The following is a 24280-nucleotide window of genomic DNA, read 5'->3' on the forward strand; positions in this document are numbered from 1 at the left end:
TTAATATATTTTTGGCTACAATGGCTTGTTTTAATATTTCTTAGGAAGAACAAAATGTGGATATCAAGCCTACACATACGAGTTCAATGGATCCTGGCAGAGTTGAAACGGAACCTCAATCAACAAGTTTTGAAACTTCTAGAAATGAAGTAGAGGTGGGCATTTGGTAACACAGTCCAATTCTTTACCCTCTTTACCAGTGACCGTTAATTAATAAATAACACTTGCAAGTTAAATTTATTCAATTTTTTTTAAGTACCTTGCTGTGCAGTTAGCTATATGTGCTCTTGGCTGTGGGAGGGAAAACCTAAAGGGTTTTGAGAAGTGAAATTCTTTTGGAAGATGAGATCGCCAAACAATATTAATCTCCTCTCAAAATTATACTTGCTGCAAACAACAGATCTGTTAATATAAACAAACTTGGTGGTCAGAAATAGGAAATCCTACAAAAGATAAAATATGGGTGAATATTAGCCTGCATAAGAGGTCCTTTTAATAAGCATTCTATTCCGTAGTGTGTGTTTTTTTTTTAATTGTACCCATTTAATAACTTTGTCACCAAATTACCATATACCATATACCTACCTATACAGTAATTCACAGTGAGTTTTCTTAATCTGTAGTGGGCTTCGGGTTCTTTGGATAATAGAGTCTTAGATAACATATGAAATAGGTAAAAATCTTATGTCACTTAAAGTTTTGAAGACAAAATTCCTTTTTTGCATTTATTTTTTAAACATGTTTATTGGGAGTTTTTAGTGTTGGTTGGGAACATTGCCAAACACTGAGAGCACAAACATAAGGCATGATTGCCATCCTCAAGGAGTAAAGAATCTAGTAAGACAGATACCTAAATGACTACTTGTTTGACTTTATCTTACGGGCTGAGAGTCATGAAGAGAGTGCTAAGAAGGAACATTGCCTGCAGGCAGGATATGATGCCTGAGTGGTTGTAGATGTAGATTAGAGAAGGTAACATCATATTGGGTCTTGAAGGTGAATAGACTTTTACCAAGCCGTGAATGGGAAGAGAAAGGCATTTTAATCTGGGGAAATAGCACGAGCCATTTCTTTTCTCTTGCCCTTTCTTTGATAGTTTTTGGTGGAATTTCAGATAATTAGCATTGGCCTTAGAGACTAAGACAGATCATATCCTTTGAAGAAAAGTTTGGAGTTGATTGATAAATAAGATTAATCTTGATTGCAAAGGCAGTTATATATGGAACATTTCTTTATAAATGTATATGTAAATTTATGTATGTTTATATAAATACATACATGTATATATAAATTTATGTCCTAAAACCTCCTGATTCCAATTCTTATTAAGGATTCCAGCAGTTACTGTATATTCTGTAGTTTTGGGGAATGGTTTTGTTATGCTATTTTGTATGTTTTTCTTGCCTTCATGAAATCAGTATGCTCTTTTGGGCTTAAAGTCTAAAATGATTCATTCATGTAGCTGATAGTTGATTCTGGGAACTCAGCTGGACCTATATGTGGCCTCTCCCTGTGGCTTGGGCTTCTCCCAGCACAGTAGCTGCATTCTGAAATGAGGCATTTTGAGGGGGGAGTGTCCTGAAAGTAACTTTTCAAAGAGGACAGGGTGGAAGTTACAGCCTTCTTATGATCGAGCCTCAGAACAATGATGTTATTTCCACCACATCCTGTTGGCCTTGGAAGTCGTTAAGGACAGCCCAGATTAAAAGAAGGGGAATGAGACTCCATTTCTCAATTTTAAGCCAACTTTAATCTACCTTTACTAGGGTGCTTATTAAAAATCCTAGACTCTTTCCTAGGAGATTTCTGATTTAGTAGGTTTGTGGTAGGGTCCAAGAATCTTTTAAACAAATTGTCTGAATTATTCTTATGATCATACAAGTTTGGGAAATACTGATCTCTGTTTCCTTGGATTTTAACATATCATGTAAAAACCTGGAGAGGGTAGATGGTAACTCCATCTTTCTGTCCTTGCTGTGGTTAATTTGACCCAGCACACTTTTAATCTTTTCCAATTCATTGTCTCTGATAGGTGTTTGAAAGATTTAATGCTTTGCAATTCATAAATTCATATTCTGCAAATAAGATTCGTTTTTCTTTTTAATTCTGTTGTAGGATGGCTCTGTAGTCCTTGACTCTTGTGAAGTGTCAACAGAAAATAATCAAACCACTCGATTTCCAAAACCTGAGTTAGAGATTCAATTTACACCTTTACGGCCAAACAAAATGGCAGTGAAACACCCTGGTTGCACTTTACCTGTGACGGTTAAGATTTCCAAGGCCCGGAAGAGGAAGAGTAATGAAATGGAGGAGGTAAGTACTTAACTATAATGAGTGAATTTAACAAGCAAACCTTAAGCTTAGTTATTATACATAATTAAACTTCTATACTGCCCTCTTGTTCATAAGCACTGCTATTGGAGACCAAAATCATAATTTGTGCCCTATTTTATACTCCTTAAGAATATTATTGTAGTCTAATAGTCCTTAAACAAAAAGCTTAGGGTTATTAAAACTTAGCCCTTATTTCATTGAAGCTGTGATAGGTCAAGCTATGGTGGATTTCACTGGCAAGCTAGTTCAGTATACCAGTCCTGTTCAAACTTAGTGACTTTCCCTCCAGTGAAGAGGAAAGGGTTGATAAAGAAATTAGAGAAACCAAATGGCTAACTTGCTTGAGTATAATCTTTGTTATTTAACTAAAATCTTAGCTCTCGGGGCGCCTGGGTGGCTAAGTCGTTAAGTGTCTGCCTTCAGCTCAGGTTGTGATCCCAGGGTCCTGGGATCAAGCCCCGCATCAGGCTCCCTGCTCCGTGGGAAGCCTGCTTCTCCCTTTCCCACTCCCCCTGCTTGTGTTCCCTCTCTCTCGCTGTCTCTCTCTCGTCAAAAAAAAAATAAAAATAAAAATCTTAGCTCTCTATGGTTATAGTAGGTTTTGGAAGAGAGATTTTTTCTGTCAGCTGGTATATTAAAATTTGGGCCTCTATTTAGTGGTAGGATACAAACTCTTTACTACTTCCTACTGTAGCTTTCTGATTGTAGAGTTACCAAACCTTCTGCCATATCCTAGCCAAGCAGGTTATAAACTTTCTCATTCTGTTTTCTCCTTTTGGAAATAAAGGATTAGAGATAATAGGTTTAATTAAAATGCTTAGCTTTTTTTCCACATGTGGTGGATACATAATAAATGCTAATATTTATTTTAAAAAGTAACTTGTTTTAAATTTAAAACTAATTATAAACTCTCTAGCACAATAACTTTTTCTTCAATTTTTTTTTTTTTTTTTTACCTCTTTAAAGAGTAGTATATTTTCAAGCTGGTGGAAGAGCAGAAATAGTATTAACCATTCTCCTGAGGCTCTCTGTCAGGTAATAAATTTGCTGAATGAGTATTATTTAGCATCTTTCCTGCTACACCTAGAATACCTTTAGTGATTGTTTTGTAGAGCCTTAATTTTTATTCAATATTTATTTTATATTTAATAAATTTTAGATAACACTAACATAGTATTTTAATTTCATTATGATCTATGTTGACCTTTCCATGATTCATTCTTTCAAGGGAAAAGGAAAAATTGTTTGTGTACTCAGAGGGTTAAAAAGCAATTATTTTATTCATTTTACTGTTGGTATATACTCCCCATGTGTTTTTCAGAATAGATATACAGACTGGTATAGATAAATCATGTAGAAACTTAAGGTTTTTTTCTGATTTTACTAGCTTTTCACTGCTCTAATAAACTGAGTGTTGTAAGGTCCTCATGAAAACCACTTCTATAGTGCTATATATTCTAATCCAGTGAAGACTCCAGAGAACTCTTTATTGCACACTGCAAGTATGATGGAGTTACTGCTCTTCATTTGTTTTCCATTGATTACCATCTGTCTTTCCCCTTTGAGGAAGTCTACTTCTTTTTACCCTTATGACTTCTGCTTTGTAACTTGAATTCTGAGGTTCAGGCATGATCTTTTCTTTGTTTTTTTTCTTGCCTTTTTTTTTCCTTTTATGCTTATAATCTTTGGTACAACTAGGATTTCTATGAGTTTGATTCAGTTAATATACTACGAGAGACTTTGTCCTAAGAGAAGTTATGTGGGAGAAAGAAAAGTAATATGTCATGCCTATTTAGTAGGGAAGACAGATTATATTTCTTGATTTTAGCATTTTGCCTGTGCTTATACTGAAGATTTTTACTTGTTCTTGTTCTGCTTTGTTTTTGATGCTGCCAAATTTCACTTAGAGTTCTTAAACATAGATACTCTGCATGTTTTAGGAGTTGGGGAAAGAGTAGATGTATTGCTATATTTTAGAAATGGGGTTCAAATAAAAGATGTTATCCCTTCTACTATTTCCTATTTAGCTTATGTAATTTCATTATTTATGATGTGTGTGGAAAATTCATACCTTCAGTCATGCTGCAATATATGTGTGTATTAAATCCTCACATTGTACATCTTAAACTTACCTGTGTTTTATGTCAATAGTACCTCAATAAAGTTGGGAGAAAAAGTCATACCTTCAGTCAGGGTTTCTCAACTTCAGCATGACTTACATTTGGGTTTATATACCTCTGTTTTGGAAGGCTCTCCTATGCATTTAGAAGGGTGTTTAGGAGCCTCTACCGCTAGTTGCCGGTAAACACCTTCCTCCTCCAGCAATGATAACCCAAAATATCTCCAGACATTGTCAGTATCTCCTGGGGTCAAAATCAACCCTAGTTAAAAGCCATCATTTTTTTTTTTTTTTTTTGAGCCTAGAGAAAGAAAATATTGTTAAGAAATTAACCAGTGCTGAAATTCATTAATTTTAGGACTTGGTGAAATGTGAAAATAAGAAGAACTCTACACCCAAACCTAATTTGAAGTCTCCTGTTTCTGAGCATAGAAATTCTTCTGTCAAAAAGGAACAAAAGGTTTGTCTTTTAATGTGTTCAGAATTGACCATTTTCTTAACTTACATTTATAAATTAGAATATAGAAATAAAGATGTCAAAGTTGATCAGTAATTACGCAGAAATCCAGTTTTGTCCGATTATAACTCATTTATCTTCCATTTCTTATTCATCTAATTCAGCTTAGAATATAATCTTTAGCACTGGGCCAGCAGCAGGCCCCTCGATACTTCTGAGTCAGTCTGTCACACCCATTTTGCCATTCTTTGGTTCTTTCATCCTCTCCTCATATACTTAATCCCAAGTTCCCTGCCTGCAAATTTGTGACCTGTGTCTGGGCTCTTTAATTCAGCTGTGGTTACAACTATTTCATTCTAACTTTTTCATCGACAGTAACAAAAAATGTTTGTTTTTTAGGTTTCCACACGTCCATCATCTAAGAAAACATACTCTTTACGTAGTCAGGCATCCACAGTTAGTACAAATGTGGCCACTAAGAAAAAAGAAGGAACATTACAGAAATTTGGAGACTTCTTACAACATTCTCCAACAATTCTTCAATCAAAAGGTTTGCAGAAAACTAAATGACCTTTTATGTTAGGTGTTTTCTAATATCTGATTAGTGTGTAAACTCAACAACTGTGATTATCATAGTTCTAATAGACATTGTCCTATGTCGGGTACCGTGGGAGGGTGCATGAGAGGATGCCATGCTTAGATTTTCACCAGAGTGTAGGAAAAAGAACCATATGTAAGTACAGTTGACCCTTGAACAACATGGGTTTGAACTGCATAGGTCCACGTTTTTGTGGATGTTTTTTGTTTTCTTTTGTTTTTAGAGGTGGGGGCAGAGGGAGAGGGAGAATCCCAAGCAGGCTCCATGTCCAGTGTGGAGCCCAACAGGGAGCTTAATCTCACAACCCTGAGATCATGACCTGAGCCAAAATCAAGATTCAGAGGCCTGACTGACTGAGCTACCCAGGCACCCCGTGGATGTTTTTTGATAAGTAGTCACTGTAAATGTATTTTTTCTCACTTATGATTTTCTTAATAACATTTGGTTTTCTCTAGTTTATTATTAGAATTCAATATATAATACATACAAAATGTGTGTTAATCAGTAAGAGTTGTTATCAACAGTAGATATTAGTAGTTAAGTTTTTGGAGGGTCGAAAGTTGTACTCAGATTTTTGACATTATGGGGATGTCAGCACCCCAAAGCTCTGTGTTGTTCAAGGATCAAATTAATTCATCCAGGGCAGCCTGCTTAATGTAGTTACAGAGTTCCAGGCAAAGTACTATGATAGTATTGGAGGGAAGAGAGCTATTTTGATTCAGACGCTAAGGGAAAGTTTTATTTTTTTGAAGAGACGGGATTAACTTGGGTATTGAAATGTTGGCAGGATTACACCCTCTAGAGGTAATCATTATATTATGGTATATATTCTTATAGTATTTTTTTTCTATGCATTGACAAACATTACCCATTCATGTATATCAAAAATATGTATTTCTATAAATATCTATTGGGTTTAGTTGCTTCATGCTTTTTTCTTTATAATGTAACATTAACCATATTAATTATCTGTATATAAAAACATACTAAGATATATATTTTCTCTGTACACATGCCTAAACACACACACACACACACACGCACTCACACACTCCTACTGGAGGGAACTGTTTTAACACAGGCAGAGTACCAGCAGAGTGTAGGGCATATGCAGGGACTTTGGGGTAATAGTATACATCTGGCATGGATAGTGTGGAGAGAGCATTGGGGGTAAGGGGCAGGTGGTGGAGTGGATTTTCGGGAGATGGCCTCAGTGGTGGCCATGGGATAAATTAGAGACTAGAGGTGAGGAGAATGGGGAAGGAAAGGAATTAAAGCAGGGGACAGTTGAAGTGTAAAAACAGTTTGTATAAAAACTTACCACAGAGGTCCCCAAACTTTCTTGGTTCACAGTGCCCTTAATGTCTCAGTGATTTTTTTTTCACTGTTCCCCTACACCCAAAGAAACACCTAATATTTTATCCATTAGTGCTAAGGGCGAACAACCACTGAAAATACAGCTTCTGAAAATCAGGGTTGCAAAGATATGTCATCATCAAAAGGAATGTAATGTGTTATCATTTGAAACTATGAACTACCTTAAGCTATTGTGTGTTGCTGTTTTCTTTGAATATTTAAAATATTTCGAGGTGCTCTTGTGAGTTTACTGTGGTATGTCTTAGTGCACAGCTTGGGAACTTCAGACTTATCAGACCCCATTTGTATATATTTTTCAAAAAAATATGTACTTTTTTAAAAAGTATAATTAGTATACGCATAGAAAATATCTGGAGGGACACATAGCAAACTGTTAAATGTCTAAATGTAGAGAGGCAGGACTTGTTATTTTAGATTCTTAAGTATTTTATTTAAATTATATTGATTAGCTCTTACATAGCAAAAGAAAATAGGTTTTCAAGGAAAGGGAAGTACCCATCTGGTAACTGACTCCCTTACTTGGTTGACTTAGCTCTTTAACAGCTTCCCTACCTGTATACCTGGTGTGGGTTTTTTGTTTTTTGGTTTTTTTAAGTTTATTTATTTAATCTCTACACCCACCATGGGACTTGAACTCACAACCCTGAGATCAAGAGTCACATGCTCTTCTGACTGGGCCAGCCAGGCAGCCCTAGTGTGGATTTTTAAAAATTTATTTCTAGGAGTATAAGATACCCGTATTTTGGATTATAACTACATTGTATCTGTTTTTGATCACTTGGAAATGTAGGGGAAAAAAATAGGGATTAATTTTTTAAATTCTCCTGTTCTTGATAACCACTGTTATTTCATTCCTTCGTTCACTGGTTTCCCAACTTTTCCCTCTTGTCTATCTCCTGTCCATCCAGTGCATGGCTGCCAGTAATCTTTTCAAAGTGCAAATTGAATTATTTAAGCTATAATTTTTGTTTTCTTATCTTTTGCACTACAGTATAAGCTTCACGAGTGCACTGTCTGTGTGGTTCCCATCCTCAGCTCTTAGTACAGTGGCTGGCACATTGTAGTGAGGGGTTTGGTGGCTCCCGGCCAAAATCCTATGTGTGACTTTTTTTTCTTTTTCGGCAGACTGTAGGCAGTTACAAAGGCTTTACCTGTTAGGCCTCATGGGGAAAAGCTGCCCTCCCCACACCAAAGGAGAGCAGTCTCTGAAGAGAGTTACAGTCAAGGACTCAGGACCCTGGCCAGCTATGCCCTGATCCATATCTGTAGTCCTAGCCAAAGTGCCTTCATTCAGAGCCTCTTTACTGGGGAACCTTTAGCAGAGAAATTCCTCTGGCACCTCTGCCTAGGACCTTCTTATGACAGGAAAGGGGAGGGAACCTTGAAGACACTTTCTCCTCTGACTTGACTTTTCCACTCTTAGCCCTTCCTTCTGGCCTTCAGCTCTAAGGTCCATAAAACTGCAAGTGCAAGAGCTTTTTGTTCAGTACTTCCTTGGCAAGGGGCGAACCCCACTTCTGTGCTGATCCTCCTGACCTAGACCACACATGGGGAAAGATGGAAGGTAGGGGTGGGAGTTGGCACCTTCTCAGGTTTTGCCTCTTGCTTATTCTATTGCAGTAAGTTAAAGGCTTAAGTGTTGCTTTCATTTTGGCTTATTGACTTAGCTGGCTTCTCTGACATTGGGCAGCTCAGCTCTTTCAAGCCCAGCTTAACCCTTGACAAGTAGACTTTCAATTTAGCATATTTCCTTCAATGTTTTTCCTATTTAAAAAAAATATATATAGTTGATATTATATGTATAAGGATTTTCTACTCAGGGGGTTTCCCAGGTGGAAATATGTTTTCTATTAAAATCAGTATGTACCTGTTGAAAGACAAACAAATGTATAAAGTAAGATTTTAAAATTTTTATTCCACTTCCCAGAAGCAGTCAACTATTAACAATTTGATTTACTGTGTGTGTGTGTGTGTGTGTGTTAACGATAAGCAAAGGGCTCACAATTCTAAACTACTTTCACTTAATATTTATTGTGGATATCTTTACTTATCAGTCCTGCTGCATGGTCCAGGCTTTTTTGCATAACAGCATAAGCCTTTTCAAGTCATTAAAAACACCTGAGTTTTATCGGTTGTACTATAATTTACCAAACCTTTTTTGACATTAGCCAAATGATGTTTTATTTATTTGCTTTTTTGTTTTTGCTGTTCATCATGATTCATGTGTTTATGAGACATTTAATTTTTTCTTTGTGAATTGACTATTCATGTCCTTTCACCATTTATAAGTTGCAGTGCTTTTTCTCTTTAATTTGGTATGTTTTTCTTTATTAAGGATTTCAAACCTTTCCAGTTAAGAAGTTATTTATTTCAGGATTTAAATAATATACATTTTTTCACAGCAAAGAAGATAATTGAAACAATGAGCTCTTCAAAGCTCTCAAATGTAGAAGTAAGTAAAGGAAATATGTCTCGACCAAAACGGGCCAAACGGAAATTGTACACAAATGAAATTTCATCTCCTATTGATATATCTGGGCAAGTGGTAAGCTACTCTTTTTGGCTTTCTTAAAAGTAAAACTGTTCATGTTATTTTAATTTGGGAGTATTCATAACAATCTGAATTTTATAATGGTTTGAATTTTTATTCTTTAGATCAGATCTTTTGGAATATGCTTTAAATGTTATACTTTTGCTATTTGATGTGTTAAATCTGTAATAATTGTAAGTGCTGCATTAATGTATACAAGTGTCACATATTTACATTTGTAAATTAATCAGAGAAATTTTAATTCCATCTGTAGCATTATCACTGTTTAGTAATTTATTTGCTTCTAACACCTATTTTTCTTACTAACTTTATTACAAGAGTTGTACAAATCTGGCCTAAGTGGGCCCGGTAAAAATGCAGAATTGACATTCAGTCATTTCCTCCCACCTTTCCTCTTAGCCTTCCAGGTTCTTTTAAGAAAAGACTGTAGTTTGTCATCCTGACTCGATGACTCATTCTCTTCACTCAGAACAGTCTGTGCTATTACAGGGAAAGTTCTAATTTTCCATCATGCTTGCATTTGCCTAGTGGATGAAAGGGATGGTAGAAAAGTAATTTAAGGAGAAGCCTTCAACAGGAAGTGGCTCAGAGAAATCAGGGGAGAGACCTTCTGCAACAGTAGCTATCAGATACAAGACACTGAAAGGCAGGTGGTGAAGAATTAGGGTCAATTAGGACATGCTGCTGGAAATACTATTCTCTTGGTCACTTTTCACTATCTGTCTGATTAATACATAATTTCTTCCCTTGGCTGAAGTTCTTCCTTTTCTTAGTTGCAATATAATGCTCTTTCTACTTTTCTAAGTTATATATAGTAGTCCCTTATCCTTGGTTTTGCTTTCCATGGTTTCAATGTCCTGTGGTCATTGTGGTCTGGAAGCAGATGATTCTCCTTCTGATATATTGTCAGAAGGTCAGTAGTAGCCTAACACTGTGTCACGGTGCCTACACGTCATTCACCTCACTTCATCTCAACACATAGGCATTTTATCATTTCTCATCATCACACGAAGAAGATGGGAGAGTACAGTATGATAAGATATTTAGACAGAAGAGACATACAACATTCACATAACCTACAGTATATTGTTATAATTGTTTTATTAGTGACTGTTAATATAATAATGTGTCAAACTTCATAAATTATACTGTATCATAGATATGTATATATAGGAAAAAACAGTAAACATAGGATTTGGTACTATCCTTGGTTTCAGGCATCCACTGGGCGTCTTGGAACATAAGCCCCACAGATAAGGGGGGATTATTGTACTTGTTGCTGCAAAAGATCTTTTCTTAAAAATTATTTAGAGGTACTTGCCTCCAAATATTTCAGTAATTACTTCAAGCTATATATGTCCTGAATTCAATATAGGGTGTAGATTATTTTAATCCTATGTTAGGTAGTGTTGAAAGAATCTTTACAAAATCTATTACTTTAGACAATGCTTTTTATTATTTTTTAATTTTTTATTTATTTTTTAAGATTTTATTTATTTGACAGAGAGAGACACAGTGAGAGAGGGAACACAAGCAGGGGGAGTGGCAGAGGGAGAAGCAGGCTCTCCACCAAGCAGGGAGCCCGATGCAGGGCTCGTTCCCAGGACCCTGGGATCATGACCTGAGCCAAAGGCAGACGCTTAGTGACTGAGCCACCCAGGCACCCCTAGACAATGCTTTTTAATAGATTAGTATACTTCTAGTCTAAAAGGACAAAAATATTATAATGTACCTATTATTCCAATTATTAAGCACCTGAATATATCTTACTAAATTATAAATAAGGCTTTATTTATAAAATGTTATGAAATTGTTAATTTCAGATTTTGATGGACCATAAAGTAAAGGAGAGTGATCATCAGATTCTCAAACGACGACTTCGAACTAAAACAGCTAAATAAATCACTTACGGAGAATGTTTTAATATAAGTTTTATGTTCATAATCATTGTAACTTGCATCCTGACTTTTCAAAGATAATCGTATATATTATGATGCATTAAATCCTGTGTATACATTGCTATTTTATACATAGTATAATTTTAATTCAATAAAGACAATAAGTCAACAGCCCCATTTGTTTACTTTTCTAAGACTTTTTTATAGTAGTTTTTTTTTTTCTTTCTCTTTTTTTGAGTATAGTTGACACACAAGGTTACATTAGTTTCAGGTATACAACTTAGTGATTTGACGAGTTTATACATTATGCTATATAATGGTTTTTCAAACTGTATTCATTTTCCTTTTATCCTAGGCATAGGATCAGTGAGGATCCTAGGAAAGATGCTGTTACTTCTGTTTTATTTTTTTACACATATCATAGGTCAGATATTTGGTTTACTTAACCTTTAACAGTGTCTTATGGATTGTTTTTTATTCATTTGTTAGGAAATACAACTGATTTTACATGGCTGTTTGGATTATAGCTAAGATCCAGGAGTAAGTGTGTACAGGTCTTCTAGTTGCCAGAATTTGTAGGCACATAATTTAGAAAAGATCTCAAGTATTTAATTAGAATGTCTTTTAGTTGTTAGTGAGCAAATAGAGTTGGCTTTCCTATTTTTTCGGAACACAGGAGATCAGAAGCAGAAAGAAAGGAAGCATCTAGAGGCCGAAAAAGCACAGCTAGTTAGAAAAAATAGAATTTCAGACCTGGAGGGACCTTAGAAATGCATTTTCTTAATTTTACAGATAAGAAAACTGAGACCCCTAAAGTTTACTTTTCTCAAGATCATACAGCTACGGTTTATTGAGCTGTGGTTTAAAACCAGTAAGAGGCAAAAACCAAAGCAGAAGTCTCAAGAATTGTTGCCAACTGGGGCTTTTAAATCTAAGAGCATACATTTATATATGTAAAACCTTAAAGGTTTCATTGGATTTTATCATTGTTTATTTTATTATAATGATGACCTTGAGTCAGGGAAAAAAGTTACCTTTAGTGTCTTGTTTAAGAGATACACCATGTTTAGGGAAAATCTCCATCAAAATAGTTCATTAAAACTTTTTAAGCACTAATATATTTTTTTAATGTTACCTGGTTTCATTATGCTAAAAAGAGATACACAGTTGATTTTCATTCACCGATTAGGTTTGCAAATTTGCTTACTTGGGAAAATGTACTTGTCAGTGCTCTAGGCACTTTTGTAGTCATTCCCAGACATGTGCAGAGTGGCAAAAAATTTGAGTTGCCCAACATGCATGTTCCCACCTAAGGTTGAACAAGGTGATACTACCTTCTTGTTTCAGCTCTCAGAGTGTAGAGTGTCCCAGAATATAGACTGAAATCAAGCCTCAACAAGATTTGTGAGGGAGGCAGAGTTTACCAAAGTAGAAGGGCTTGAGAAACACCTTGTGCTTTCCAAAGATTCATACTAACAAAGCATAAAACCAAACCCACATAAAATTGAAAGTAGTAATCAAAATGCCTCCTGGAACAAAAATCAACACCCTTCAGAGGAAGATACAATACAGAGTCTCTGTAACGTATGTTTTATAATGTGTGATACAGAGTCAAAACAAACCTTGACATGGCTTATGTTGAATTTTGCAAAAAACTTAAAAGCAACTCTTAGTGTATGTTCAGGGATTTAAAGGAAATGTCATCTTAATGACTATCGACATAAGGAATCTCAGCAGAGAAATGGAAAGTATAAAAGATAAAATGGAGTTGTTACAACAGAAAAGTAAAATAAGTGAAATGAGAGTTATACTGGATAGATTTAGCAGCAGAAATGTCAGAAGAAAGTGTCAGTGAACTTGAAAACAGATCAATTTAAATTGCCCAAACTGGGAGAAAAGAGGTTGAAGAAAGAACAGAGCCTCAGGGTCCTATAGAACAGTATCAGATGGATTCACCTGTAATTGGAGATTCATAAGGATAAAAAATGAAAATAGGGCAGAAAAAATATATCTGAAGAAAAATGGCCATTTTATAAGTTTTATGAAGAAACACTGGCTTTGAATCTCTGTAAACCCCAATAAAGATAAATCCAAAGAAGACTACACCTCAGAAGATCATATAGTCAAACTACTAAAGACCAACAATAAAGAAAATTTTGGAAGAAAAATCAGCACAGTCTTAAAAATCATGAGAAAAACAGCACAATGCATATGAGCCACTGACTGGGAGAAATATAAGAATATGTAAAATTGTAATGAGAGCACAACCAGCCCAATAAAAATCTGGTAAAAGAAGACTTGAACAGATCCTTCAGTAAAGAAGACTCAAGCTGTGGTCAGTATACATATGGAAAGATACTCAAAGTCATTGGTTATCATGGGAAGACAAAGCCGGAAGTAGAGGCAAAACTATAGTGATTGCTTTGAGGCTGGGATCAGGAGATGGGATCAGAGGACATGAGGAGTAAATGGGAATCAGTTTGAGAAGCACTTAAAAAGGGTGACCAATTTGAATCTATCTTCATTTGAATATCTTCTGGAATATGTAAAAGGCAGTAGATAAGATATTTTTCCATGTTACATGTTTAATAAGAACTCCTATAAGTGTATATATGACTTTGATGAATTTTCCTTTCAAGATTATCAAGTGCACATTAAGTAAATCTGTAATCAGTTGAAAAAAAAAGATAGCACGCTGAGAAAGAAGATCTTCACAAAGTCAGTTTTTATAAAATATTTTCAAAAAACTTTGCATTTGTAAATAATTTCAAGATTACAGAAAACTTGCATGAATAAAAATATTACATGGAATACTCACATAATCTTTACTCAGATATTTCTATTTTTTCAGCTTTACTGAGATCTAATTGACAAAATTGTGAGATATTTAAAGTGTACAAAGTGATGATTTAATATATGTATACATTGTGAAAGGATCCCCCTCGCCATCGAGTTAACACATCCATCACTTCACATACTTATCCCCCCTTTTTTTTGGTTAGCAGATTTAAGTTCTAGTAGGAAATTTCAGTTACACAATTCAGTGCTGTTCAACAAAGTTAAAGTTTTAATGAGAAGATGAAGGGAAAAGCATGGTTTGAGTGGGCACCTAAAATATACTAGGGCTCTCTGTTTCTAGATGAGTGCCGACACTCATGGGAAGAAGGAATACCCACCTTCATAGGTTCTTGAGAGAATTAAATGAGAACAGGTGTAAAAAAATTTGTTTGTAAATACCTAAGTTACTAAAATCAGATTGAGACTGCTTGACAGTTTTGCCCAGGGAGAGGTCTGATTGTGTATTTACTCAGCACGATGTCTCATCATAGGGAGAGTCACACGAGAAGTAATTTAAATTTAGATTTCTTATATTCTTAGCATCAACTTGCCGAGTTCCCCTCTGGAAGGTGGAAAAAGGCCTTTGGAAGATTATATTATTTACCTGCTTAGATTGCTCTTTTTCCTTTATGGCAATCTTACAGGAGGAATGATTGTCCAGTATCACCACCAATTTAGAGCTGCTTCTAACTCAGTGCATCTTAACTCTAATTGCACATTAGAATTATGTATCTTAAAAAAACAAAAAGTGCTGCTGCCTGGATCCTTTCCCAGACCTGATTGAAAGGGTCTGGGGAGGGGCCTGGGTATCCAGATTGTTTCCAGGCACCACCAGTGATCGCGAGGTGCAGCCAGGCCTGAGGACCACCGCTGACATTGCAAAGATGAGCTTGTCCGCCAGATGGAGACAAAGCACGTCTCTGTGGAAAAGGCTCCATACAAACAAAACCCATTCTCTGACTTTACATCTGTACCAAATTTCAATTTATGTCAGGTACCAAGCAGGGCAAACATGTGGGAAGATAGGTAAAATTATCCATGGTACTACTGCTTGCCAACCACAGGTATTCTTGCCACCACTGGGGAAGATTCCGGGAACCAATTTAAAAAATAACATGTGGCTAAAAATATATCCTATTCACCCAATTACCTGAGTTAGCATCTGGAAATATTTTTAATCCTTTTCCTAGCTCACTTTGATAAAGTAGACCATATAAAAAAGGAGGGTAATATTGCTTATATAGAGAGGAAAACTGACATAAGATCACGCTCAGGAATCAACATCAACACATGTAAATTAGATTAAAATATGCTCACAAGATTTTAGGAAATAAGCAGATATAATAATGTGACTTAGATTTATTCTTGTCTGGAATTGTTGATCGACAGTTCCCAGTTTTTATTTCTCCCACCTCTTGCCAGGTTCTGTCATGGAAGCTATAAAAGCTACAAACTTGATCTCTGTCCTCTTGTAGCTGGAGGTGGTCAGTGAGAGGTAGTTAAAAATCACGGGAGGAATTCTCTTCCTGACTAAAACAAGTTCCTTTTCTTTCTTGCCTCTGCCTGATTTCCCCTGTTTTGTTAGGGATATGAAACTTGGAGGTGGAGCAACCAACAGTCACTGTCCATGAGATGACAAGTGTGAGGACAAGTGAGTATAACTAAGTGTGGCAGAGAGGACCACCTGGGTTGCAGTGGGTCCCCCTGGGCAGATACTATGCTAACAAGCACTGCCTATCTCTGAACTTGTTATGAGGGGAAAGGAGGCTTCTTGTGATTTGCAGATGAATTTATTCCTAACTGATCCATCACTGAAAATTATATTGGCACATAGACATAAATATGTATTTATCATATTGACATTAGACATTTTCCTCTCTAGTTATTATCTTTTTAATCTTTCTAGTTAAAGAAACCCCGTCAGCTTTTGACAAAGCTAGGAATTTAGAAGCTCAACTTCCTTTTTTGGTTATTTCCAAAAAGCTTATGTCAAATGCCTAATTGTAAATACCACACAATCTCAGACCTGTGTCCTTTTCCAGTTACTCCCCATCTCCCTATTTCCCACCCCTCTCCCCTGTCCCTGGCAACCACTTTTCTATCCTCTCTAGGAGTTCAAGCTTTTTCTTTCCTTCTCTTTCTTTCTTTCTTTTTTTTTTTACATTCTACATACATGGGATACCATGCAGTATTTGGGATTTGTGTTTCTCCTTGACAACTATTTATTGCGTGCTGACTCGGCGCCAGCGCCGGGGATGCAAGGACCTGCGGACCCGACGTGGTTCTGCCTCTGCGTTCTCAGTCCAGAGGGGCAGGCTGCCACAGGACAAACACGCACACAATAAGGACATATTTCAATCTGTGAGGACAAAGGGATGGACACGGTGTTATCTGAGATTAGGGAACTTTATGTCTCCTTTGACAGAACTTTTACCCACCTGTTCACCCAGGCTAGAAAACTGGGCTCTGTTTTGTCCTTTCCCTCATTCCATTCATTCACAGCCAGCCACATCTCGCCTGTTTGGCCTTATAACTATTTCTCAAACCCAGATCCTCTTTCCCTTCCTCATTAGCCTACGTCAGACTGTCTCCATCTTCTATGTGGACCATGCATTACTCTTTAATGCCAGACTTTGTACACTGTCCCCCTTGCCCTGACAGCCTGCAGGCAGCTTTCTCCAAAACCTCTATCTGACCATGCTGCTTTTCTGCCTAAAGCTTTCCTAGTAGTTTCCTATTTTATGTTATAGAGTCAGCTTAGATTTCTAACCTCATCATTTTTTTCTTCATCTTAAATTTGGTACTCAAGCAACACCAACCTATTTATAGTCTTTTGAACACACTCTTATGGCACTTCATGCCTCTGAGCCTTCAATCCTACTGCCCCATCTCTGCAGTTCCACCTCACCTTTTCATCTTTTGTCTGACTTCAATTTACTTATCTCCCATGGCCCTCCTGTGCTCATAGTGGTCCATGCTTATATACCCTCATTGTGGTGCTCAACATATTACACATTATATTTCACATTTGCCTGCCTTTCTAGAATGTGGGCACCTCAAGGATGGGGGCTTACTTTACTCATCTCCATGTCCAGCAATATGCTTATAAATGCAATTTGTAGCGGAGCTCACTATGGAATGGAACCAGAAGTGAAGAAATATTAGTTTATCTTGGAAGAAATGTGATTTGATGCCTAAGAGAAGGAAGCAATTGATGATTCGTGGTTTGATTGTCCAACTGGCCTCAAAAGTCAACAGCACAGATGTTACAACTCCCTTAAACAGACACATACTTTTCATCAGTCCCAGATGGGCACAACTGATAAGGAAAATCTGTGTCCTAACATGGCCACCGAGCCAGGGAGAGAGTCCCAGTCCTTGCCCCAGGGCTCTTCCGGGTTCTTCTCCCTGCTCGGCTTCCGGCGCGCACCAATCCAGGTTCTTCTCCCTGCCCCACTTTGCACACGCACCGAAAGTGCCAACTATGTGGAAGTAGAAGTGTATAAATTGCCCCCTTTGTGCTCGGGGCCCAGACCTTTGAAGACCATTCTCCTCTGAGCCCGCCCACGTTAAATAAACCTCCTGTCCTCCAAGATCTCCAAGTGCCGCTTGGTTTTTCCGTCAGGCTATCCAGTCCAGGTTCCGTAACATTTGGTTCCCTGACTGGGAAACCCAACACGCTGGCCCATTGTTGCCACCAGTTTGGGGGCAACGGCAGGGCAGTGACAGAATGAGGGATCATAACGGAAAAGGCGCGCCCCGGCTTATTTTCGGCAGTTTCCTGCCCCAGTCGCCTCAGGCCAGCCCCGCTCCGCTGTTCCTTCCGGACTGGAGGAGACTTGGCAGGTGAGGACCTGGTCCGAACGTCAGATTCCGGTAAGGCCTGGGGCCCCAGGACCCAGACAGGCCCACCCCCACTGGGGTGGAAGGGGAGCCTGATCACCTCCCAGAGACCTCTTACAGGTCTCACAGGTAGGGATTCCCAGGGAGGGAATGTAGTAACTTCTGGAGTGTCAATGCGTGAGTGAATGTGCAGTCGGACCTGGCTTGCTCAAGCGGACTGTTTCTGTGACTCCACGGGCAGGTACCCTTAAGGTCCCCAGAAGCCTACGGAGTCTGAGTGGGCCCATCTGTGATTCTGTGGTGAACGGCATACAGTCTATGGCGGCATCGGAATAGTTTCAATCGTAAGTCACAACACTGAGACTGCTATGGCTAAGCTTCACCTAAACTCCTTCAGAACACGGCCAAATGGGCATCTGATTGGTCTCCTCACTTCAGGGGGCACCCCCCTTTGTCTGTCTCTGAGCCACCACACACAGGGACATCACCATGGGGTCAGGGCAGAGTAAACCTACGGTTCTAGAGACCATGATCAAAAATTTCAAGAAGGGGTTTTCAGGAGACTATGGAGTCAGGATGAACCCCAGCAAGTTGAGAACCCTATGTGAATTGGAATGGACTACCTTTGATGTCAGGTGGCCTTCAGAAGGGACATTGGATGTCACAACGATTTGTCAAGTACGGCAGGTTGTAACAGGAGAACCAGGACACCCTGACCAGTTTCCGTACTTTGACTCCTGGCTAGGGATTGCTCAGACCCTTCCCCCCGGGTGTGATTCGCTTGCAATAGGCAGGGACAGGCCAGGGTCTTAATCACCTCATCCAAGCGACCTAAAGAAAATCAGCAAAAGCCCCAGTCTCCACAAATCCTAGCCGGAGATCCTGAGGACGAACCGACCCTGCCCCCACCCTATGTACCCCCAAGATCGCCTACACCTGGCCCTTCAGTTTCAGACACTCCGCCGCCATCAGTTTAACTGGTGCCCCCAGGCCCAAAAGATCCGCTTTCTCCAGGACCACCAGCCAGTCTGTGCCCCAGGCCAGGCATAAGCACCCTCCAAATGCCAGTACAAGAGACACGGGAACCCAAGAAGCACAATGAAGATTGGATGGTCCAGCCCGGCCGTTCCATGATGTATTATCAGCCCTTCTCCACCACCAACCTCCTCAACTGGAAACGTAACACCCCATCCTACTCTGAGAAACCACAGGCCATGGTAGACCTCATAGAATCCCTCTTCCAGACTCATCGGCCAACCTGAGAAGACTGCCAACAGTTACTCTGCACCCTGTTTAACAAGGAGGGAAGAAGGAGAATAATGAAAGGTGCATGGCAGTACCTGGAAGAGCACGCACCAGCGGGAGTCATCAACCCTGCTGCCTGGGCTAATATGGCCGCACCCGAAGAGTGTAGCATGGGATTTCACCACAACTGAGGGACAGGCCCACATCCACTGGTACCAGGAGGCCCTCCTCTGGGGAATCCGGGCAGGAGCTAAGAAGCCCATGAATATGACTAAGGTATTCTTGGCCACTGAACAACCAGGAGAGTCCCCCGGGAACTACTGCGAAAGACTATCTGAAGCCTACAGGATATAGATACACTCCATTTAACCCTGAGGCACAGGAAAGCCAACAGATGGTAAACACCTCCTTCATGGCTCAGGCTGCCCCAGACATCAGAAAGAAACTTCAGAAACTAGAGGGTTTTGCTGGGATGAACATCACCCAACTAATAGAGATTGCCAATAAGGTCTACATGAACAGGGAGGTCGCAGCCAAACAGGAAGCCGACAAAAAGATGAAAAAGAAAGTCAGCCTCCTTGCTGCCACCCTGAAAGAAAAGGACAACACAAAGATGGGGAGACCCCAACCACCGAAAGGGGGGAAACCCAGAACCCCCTTGGCAAGGGATCCATGTGCCTACTGTAAAGAGAAAGGGCATTGGAAAAACGAATGTCCCAACTGGGGAAAAGCTCAAAAGCCCAGCTGCTACAAGGAAGAACCCCGAGAGGAGGACCTCATAGGCCTTGCAGGAATGGACTCAGACTGAGGGAGACTGGGCTCTTTCCTCCTTGGCCCACATGAGCCCATAGTCAGAATGAAGGTGGGGGGCCAACCAGTGACTTTTATGGTTGATACTGGGGCCAAGCACTCTGTTGTCACCTCCCCAGTGGCCCCTTTCAGCAAAAGGACTGTGACCATTCTTGGGGCCACCAGGAAGCAGGCAATAAAACAGCCCTTTTGCCAGGCTTGCCAGTGTGAACTCGGGGGCCACAAAGTCTAACATGAATTCCTTTATCTGCCAGATTGCCCCATCCCTCTCCTGGGCTGAGACATACTCTCCAAGCTTAGGGCTCAGATAACTTTTGAGCCCACAGGATACACTAGCCTCCAATTGAACCCAAGGCAAGAGGAGATGGGGCCTCTAATACTAGCAATTAACACGCCAAGGGAAGAAGAATGGAGGCTATTCTGTGTCCAGGCCTAACCGAGCAGCCCGCCGGAGTTCAGACTCGCCTTCCCTTCAGTATGGGCTGAAAACAATCCACCTGGACTAGCCCAGAATTGGGCCCCTATCATTACTGAACTGATTCCAGGAGCCCAACCTCAGAGGCAAAGGTAATACCCCCTTCCACAAGAAGCTAAGATCGGCATCCAAGAACATCTGACCAAATTCAAAGAAGCAGGTATTCTAGCCGAGTGCCAGTCAGCCTGGAATACCCCCTCCTGCCAGTCAAGAAGCCAGGAGGGGGATACCGACCAGTTCAAGACCCGTGGGCCATCAACAAGGTGACCATCCCTCTGTACCCAGTAGTTCCAAATCCATACATCCTCCTCGGCCAAATCCCAGGGTCGGCCAGATGGTTCACTTGCCTAGATTTGAAGGATGCCTTCTGCCTCCGCTTAGCTCCCCAGAGCCAGCCAGTGTTTGCCTTTGAATGGACTGAACCTGATACAGGGTGCCAGATGCAACTGACTTGGATGCGCCTCCCGCAGGGGTTTAAAAACTCACCAACTCTCTTTGGGGAAGCATAGGCCATGGGCCCTGCCAGCTTCCCAAGAGAGGCCACACAATGCACCCTCCTCCAGTATGTGGATGACCTCCTCACACAAGAAGACTGCATAAAAGGCACAAAGGCCCTCCTACAGCTCCTGTCAGACTCGGGATACTGAGCCTCATGGAAGAAGGCACACATCTGCCAACAAGAGGTCTGATACCTTGGTTTCCTCCTCACCCAAGGGAAAAGAGAACTAGGGTCAGAGAGGAAAAGGGTCATCATCTCCCTGCCACAGCCCCAGACAAAAAGGGGCCTATGAGAATTCCTGGGGGCTGCAGGATTCTGCCACATCTGGATCCCTGGGTTCTTGGCAATAGCAAGACCCATCTATGATCTCTTAAGGGGACCAGAATCGAGACACCCCTGTGTGGACTGAGGAAGCAGAAGCCACTTTCACACAGATAAAGACCACCCTGGGGCAGGCTCCAGCTCTGGGCCTACCAGATGTAGAAAAACCCTTCAATCTCTTTGTGCAGGAAAAGGAAAGAATAGCGCTCAGGGTACTCACCCAGACTGTTGGACCCTGGCAACGGCCAGTTGCTTACCTGTCAGAGAAGTTGGACCCCATGGCAGCGGGCAGCCACTGTGCCTCAGGGCGCTGGCAGCCACAGTCCTACTCATCAAGAAGGCGGACAAACTTACCCTGGGGCAAGAACTTAACATCAAGGTCCCTCATGCAGTTGTGTCCCTCATGAACGCTCAGGGACACCGCTTCCTTTCCAACTCTCGGCTAGCACAATACCAAGGGCTCCTTTGCGAAAACCCATGGATCACCCTCGAAACAGTAAGGACATTAAATCCAGCAACCTTTCTCTCCACGGAAGAGGGGGAACCAGACCATGACTGACCTGAGGTGACTGATGAAGTCTACGTGAGCCATCCAGATCTGCGGGATCAAGCCATAAAAAATCCAGAGCTCACGCTGTTCAGCGATGGCAGCAGTTACTTACAAGAGGGTGCCCGGAAAGCAGGTTATGCAGTAACCACAACCACTGAAGTCCTAGAAGCTAAGGCATTACCAGCTGGATGGTCAGTTCAACGGGCTGAGTTATATGCCTTGTCCCAGCCCTCACCCTCGGTGAAGGCAAATGAGTCAATGTCTATACTGACTCTCAGTACGCCTTTGCTACTATACATTTACATGGAGCCATCTACAAGGAAAGGGGCCTCCTAACCACAGCAGGAAAGACTATCAAGAACAAGGAGGAGATACTGAGACTCCTCGAAGCCATCTGGCTTCCAAAGGAAGTAGCAATCCTGCACTGTAAGGGATACCAGGAAGGAGACGACCCCACAGTGCAGGGAAATCATCTGGTAGATGAGGCAGCCAAGACCACAGTCAGTGAGGACATAGACAGAGCCCCTTCCCTCACCATGGCCCTAACACCCCCAGAAGAAGTCCCTCCGCCCAGTTACACTAAAAAGGAAAAGGAATGGGCCATGGCTGAGAGGGCCACCCTGACTGAAAAGGGATGGTGGATAATGCCAGATGGGCGCATCTTTGTTCCAACAGCAACTGGAGGGCATCTAGTCAAGGAATACCACCAGCTCACTCAGCTGGGAAAAACTGCATTAGAGCCCTTCTCAAGAAGCTCTACTACAGTCAGCTGCCAGCACTATGCCGAGCAATGAGTGAACGATGCATAACATGTGCTAAAAATAATGCTCGGTCTGCACCACAGCCCCTGCCACGTGTCCAGAGAATGGGAGCAACCCCCTTTGAAGATCTAGAGGTAGACTTCACAGATGTGCAGCCGAGCAGGGGGTTCAAGGATCTCCTGGTAATAGTATGCACATACTCTGGGTGGGTTGAAGCCTTCCCAACCAGGACGGAGCAAAGTCGAGAAGAAGCTAAAGTCCTCTAGTGGGAGATGGTGACCCGGTTCGGCCTGCCATTAACAATCCATAGTGACAATGGACCCACATTTGTGGCAGACATTATACCGGTCTTGACCAAATCTCTCAACATCACCTGGAGACTCCACACCGCTTACCGGCCCCAAAGTTCAGAGAAAGTAGAACGAATGAATTGCACCCTCAAGGGAACCTTAGCAAAGTTTTGTCAGGAGACTAACCTCCCATGGACGGATCTGCTACCCCTAGCTCTCCTGCGTGCTCGCTGCACGCCCGGGACATCAGGTTTCTCCCCATTCAAATTAATATATATGGACGGCCTCCCCTGTGCTTGGGAAGCCTTCCTGGAAACTTGCATCAGGTTGGAAATAAAGGGATAAAGGAGCAGCTTCAAGCCCTGGGGGCCACCCTAAATAAATTACAAAAGTACACCATTGAGAGGGCCCCAATCTCCTTAGGGTCTCAGGTACACTCCTTCCAGACAGGAGAGTCAGTTTGGGTCAAAGACTGGAAGAAAGACCCCCTCAAACAGCAGTGGACAGGGCCCCACACTGTTGTTCTAACCACCCCTACTGTCCTCCAGGTCTCAGGGGTCACTCCGTGGGTCCACCACTCCAGAGTGAAGAAAGCTCATCATTTGGATGAGGAGCCATGCCAGTGGAGAGTCGAGCCAGACTTCAGGAACCCACTGCGGCTTCACCTTCCATGAGCCCCCACCGACTGATGGACACCTGCTCACTGTGGTCCCTGGCTCTCATCAGTGTGATTTCCCTTATCTTGGGAGTTGGACTCTACAGAGGCTTACCATTGTCATTGCTTATTGGGTGTCCCTAGGGTGTATTACTGCACTTACTTATCCACAGGTTTCATCTGCTGTCAGGTTAGCCATGATGGCTCCCTCTACCTAAGGTCAAAGATCCCACTTTTACTGGCCCTCTGCTGTCTACTCCTGAGTGCATTTCACCATGGTTTTCCTGACCCCAGTCAGTCCCAGTCTTCGGCTATCTGGTGTGCTGTTCCTCTGCACTGCCTTTAGCTTGCCTGGCCCAGCAAGGGGGGCAAACTCTTGTATCACCGTTACTGGCAAATGGACTTTCCAGCTTATCCCCCTCAATCCTGCACCAGCACCCCCATTGACTTCTTCCACCTGGGATGGGCACACACCAAAGGTTAACCTCCATTCAGATAGATGCCATCTTCTTGATATCTCCTGGGAACCTCATAGATGGTGTTCCTACCATGACCCTCACTCAGGTTACTGGCTGGTAGATATCTACATCTGTGGGGGCCCTATGCCTCAATAGCCAAACACCTGCCCTCAGTTCTGCTCGAAAGCCTGGGGATGTGAG

At 41.0% G+C, this 24280-nt stretch overlaps 1 protein-coding gene across 5 annotated transcripts in view; it reads left to right on the forward strand.

Moving 5' to 3' along the window:
* The window catches only part of KIF20B (kinesin family member 20B), a 78804-nt gene extending 67277 nt beyond the window's left edge, over window positions 1-11527 (forward strand). For 3 of the 5 annotated variants that reach the window (XM_045878388.2, XM_064595000.1, XM_064595001.1), the window contains 7 exons: window positions 45-155; window positions 2116-2313; window positions 3301-3369; window positions 4812-4913; window positions 5310-5460; window positions 9288-9430; window positions 11260-11527. In XM_045878388.2, coding sequence (XP_045734344.1) covers window positions 45-155; window positions 2116-2313; window positions 3301-3369; window positions 4812-4913; window positions 5310-5460; window positions 9288-9430; window positions 11260-11337 — 852 coding nt within the window. In that variant the 3' untranslated portion in view covers window positions 11338-11527. The remainder of the gene's footprint in view (window positions 1-44; window positions 156-2115; window positions 2314-3300; window positions 3370-4811; window positions 4914-5309; window positions 5461-9287; window positions 9431-11259) is intronic. The other 2 variants (XM_064594999.1, XM_064595002.1) reach the window with 1 other exon arrangement.
* The last annotated feature ends 12753 nt before the right edge of the window (window positions 11528-24280 follow it).

Source organism: Mirounga angustirostris, unplaced genomic scaffold (assembly GCF_029215605.1).
Source record: "Mirounga angustirostris isolate CCGP_5_RB_7025 unplaced genomic scaffold, mMirAng1.0.hap1 SCAF_6, whole genome shotgun sequence".
In the NCBI taxonomy this organism is placed as follows: domain Eukaryota; kingdom Metazoa; phylum Chordata; class Mammalia; order Carnivora; family Phocidae; genus Mirounga; species Mirounga angustirostris.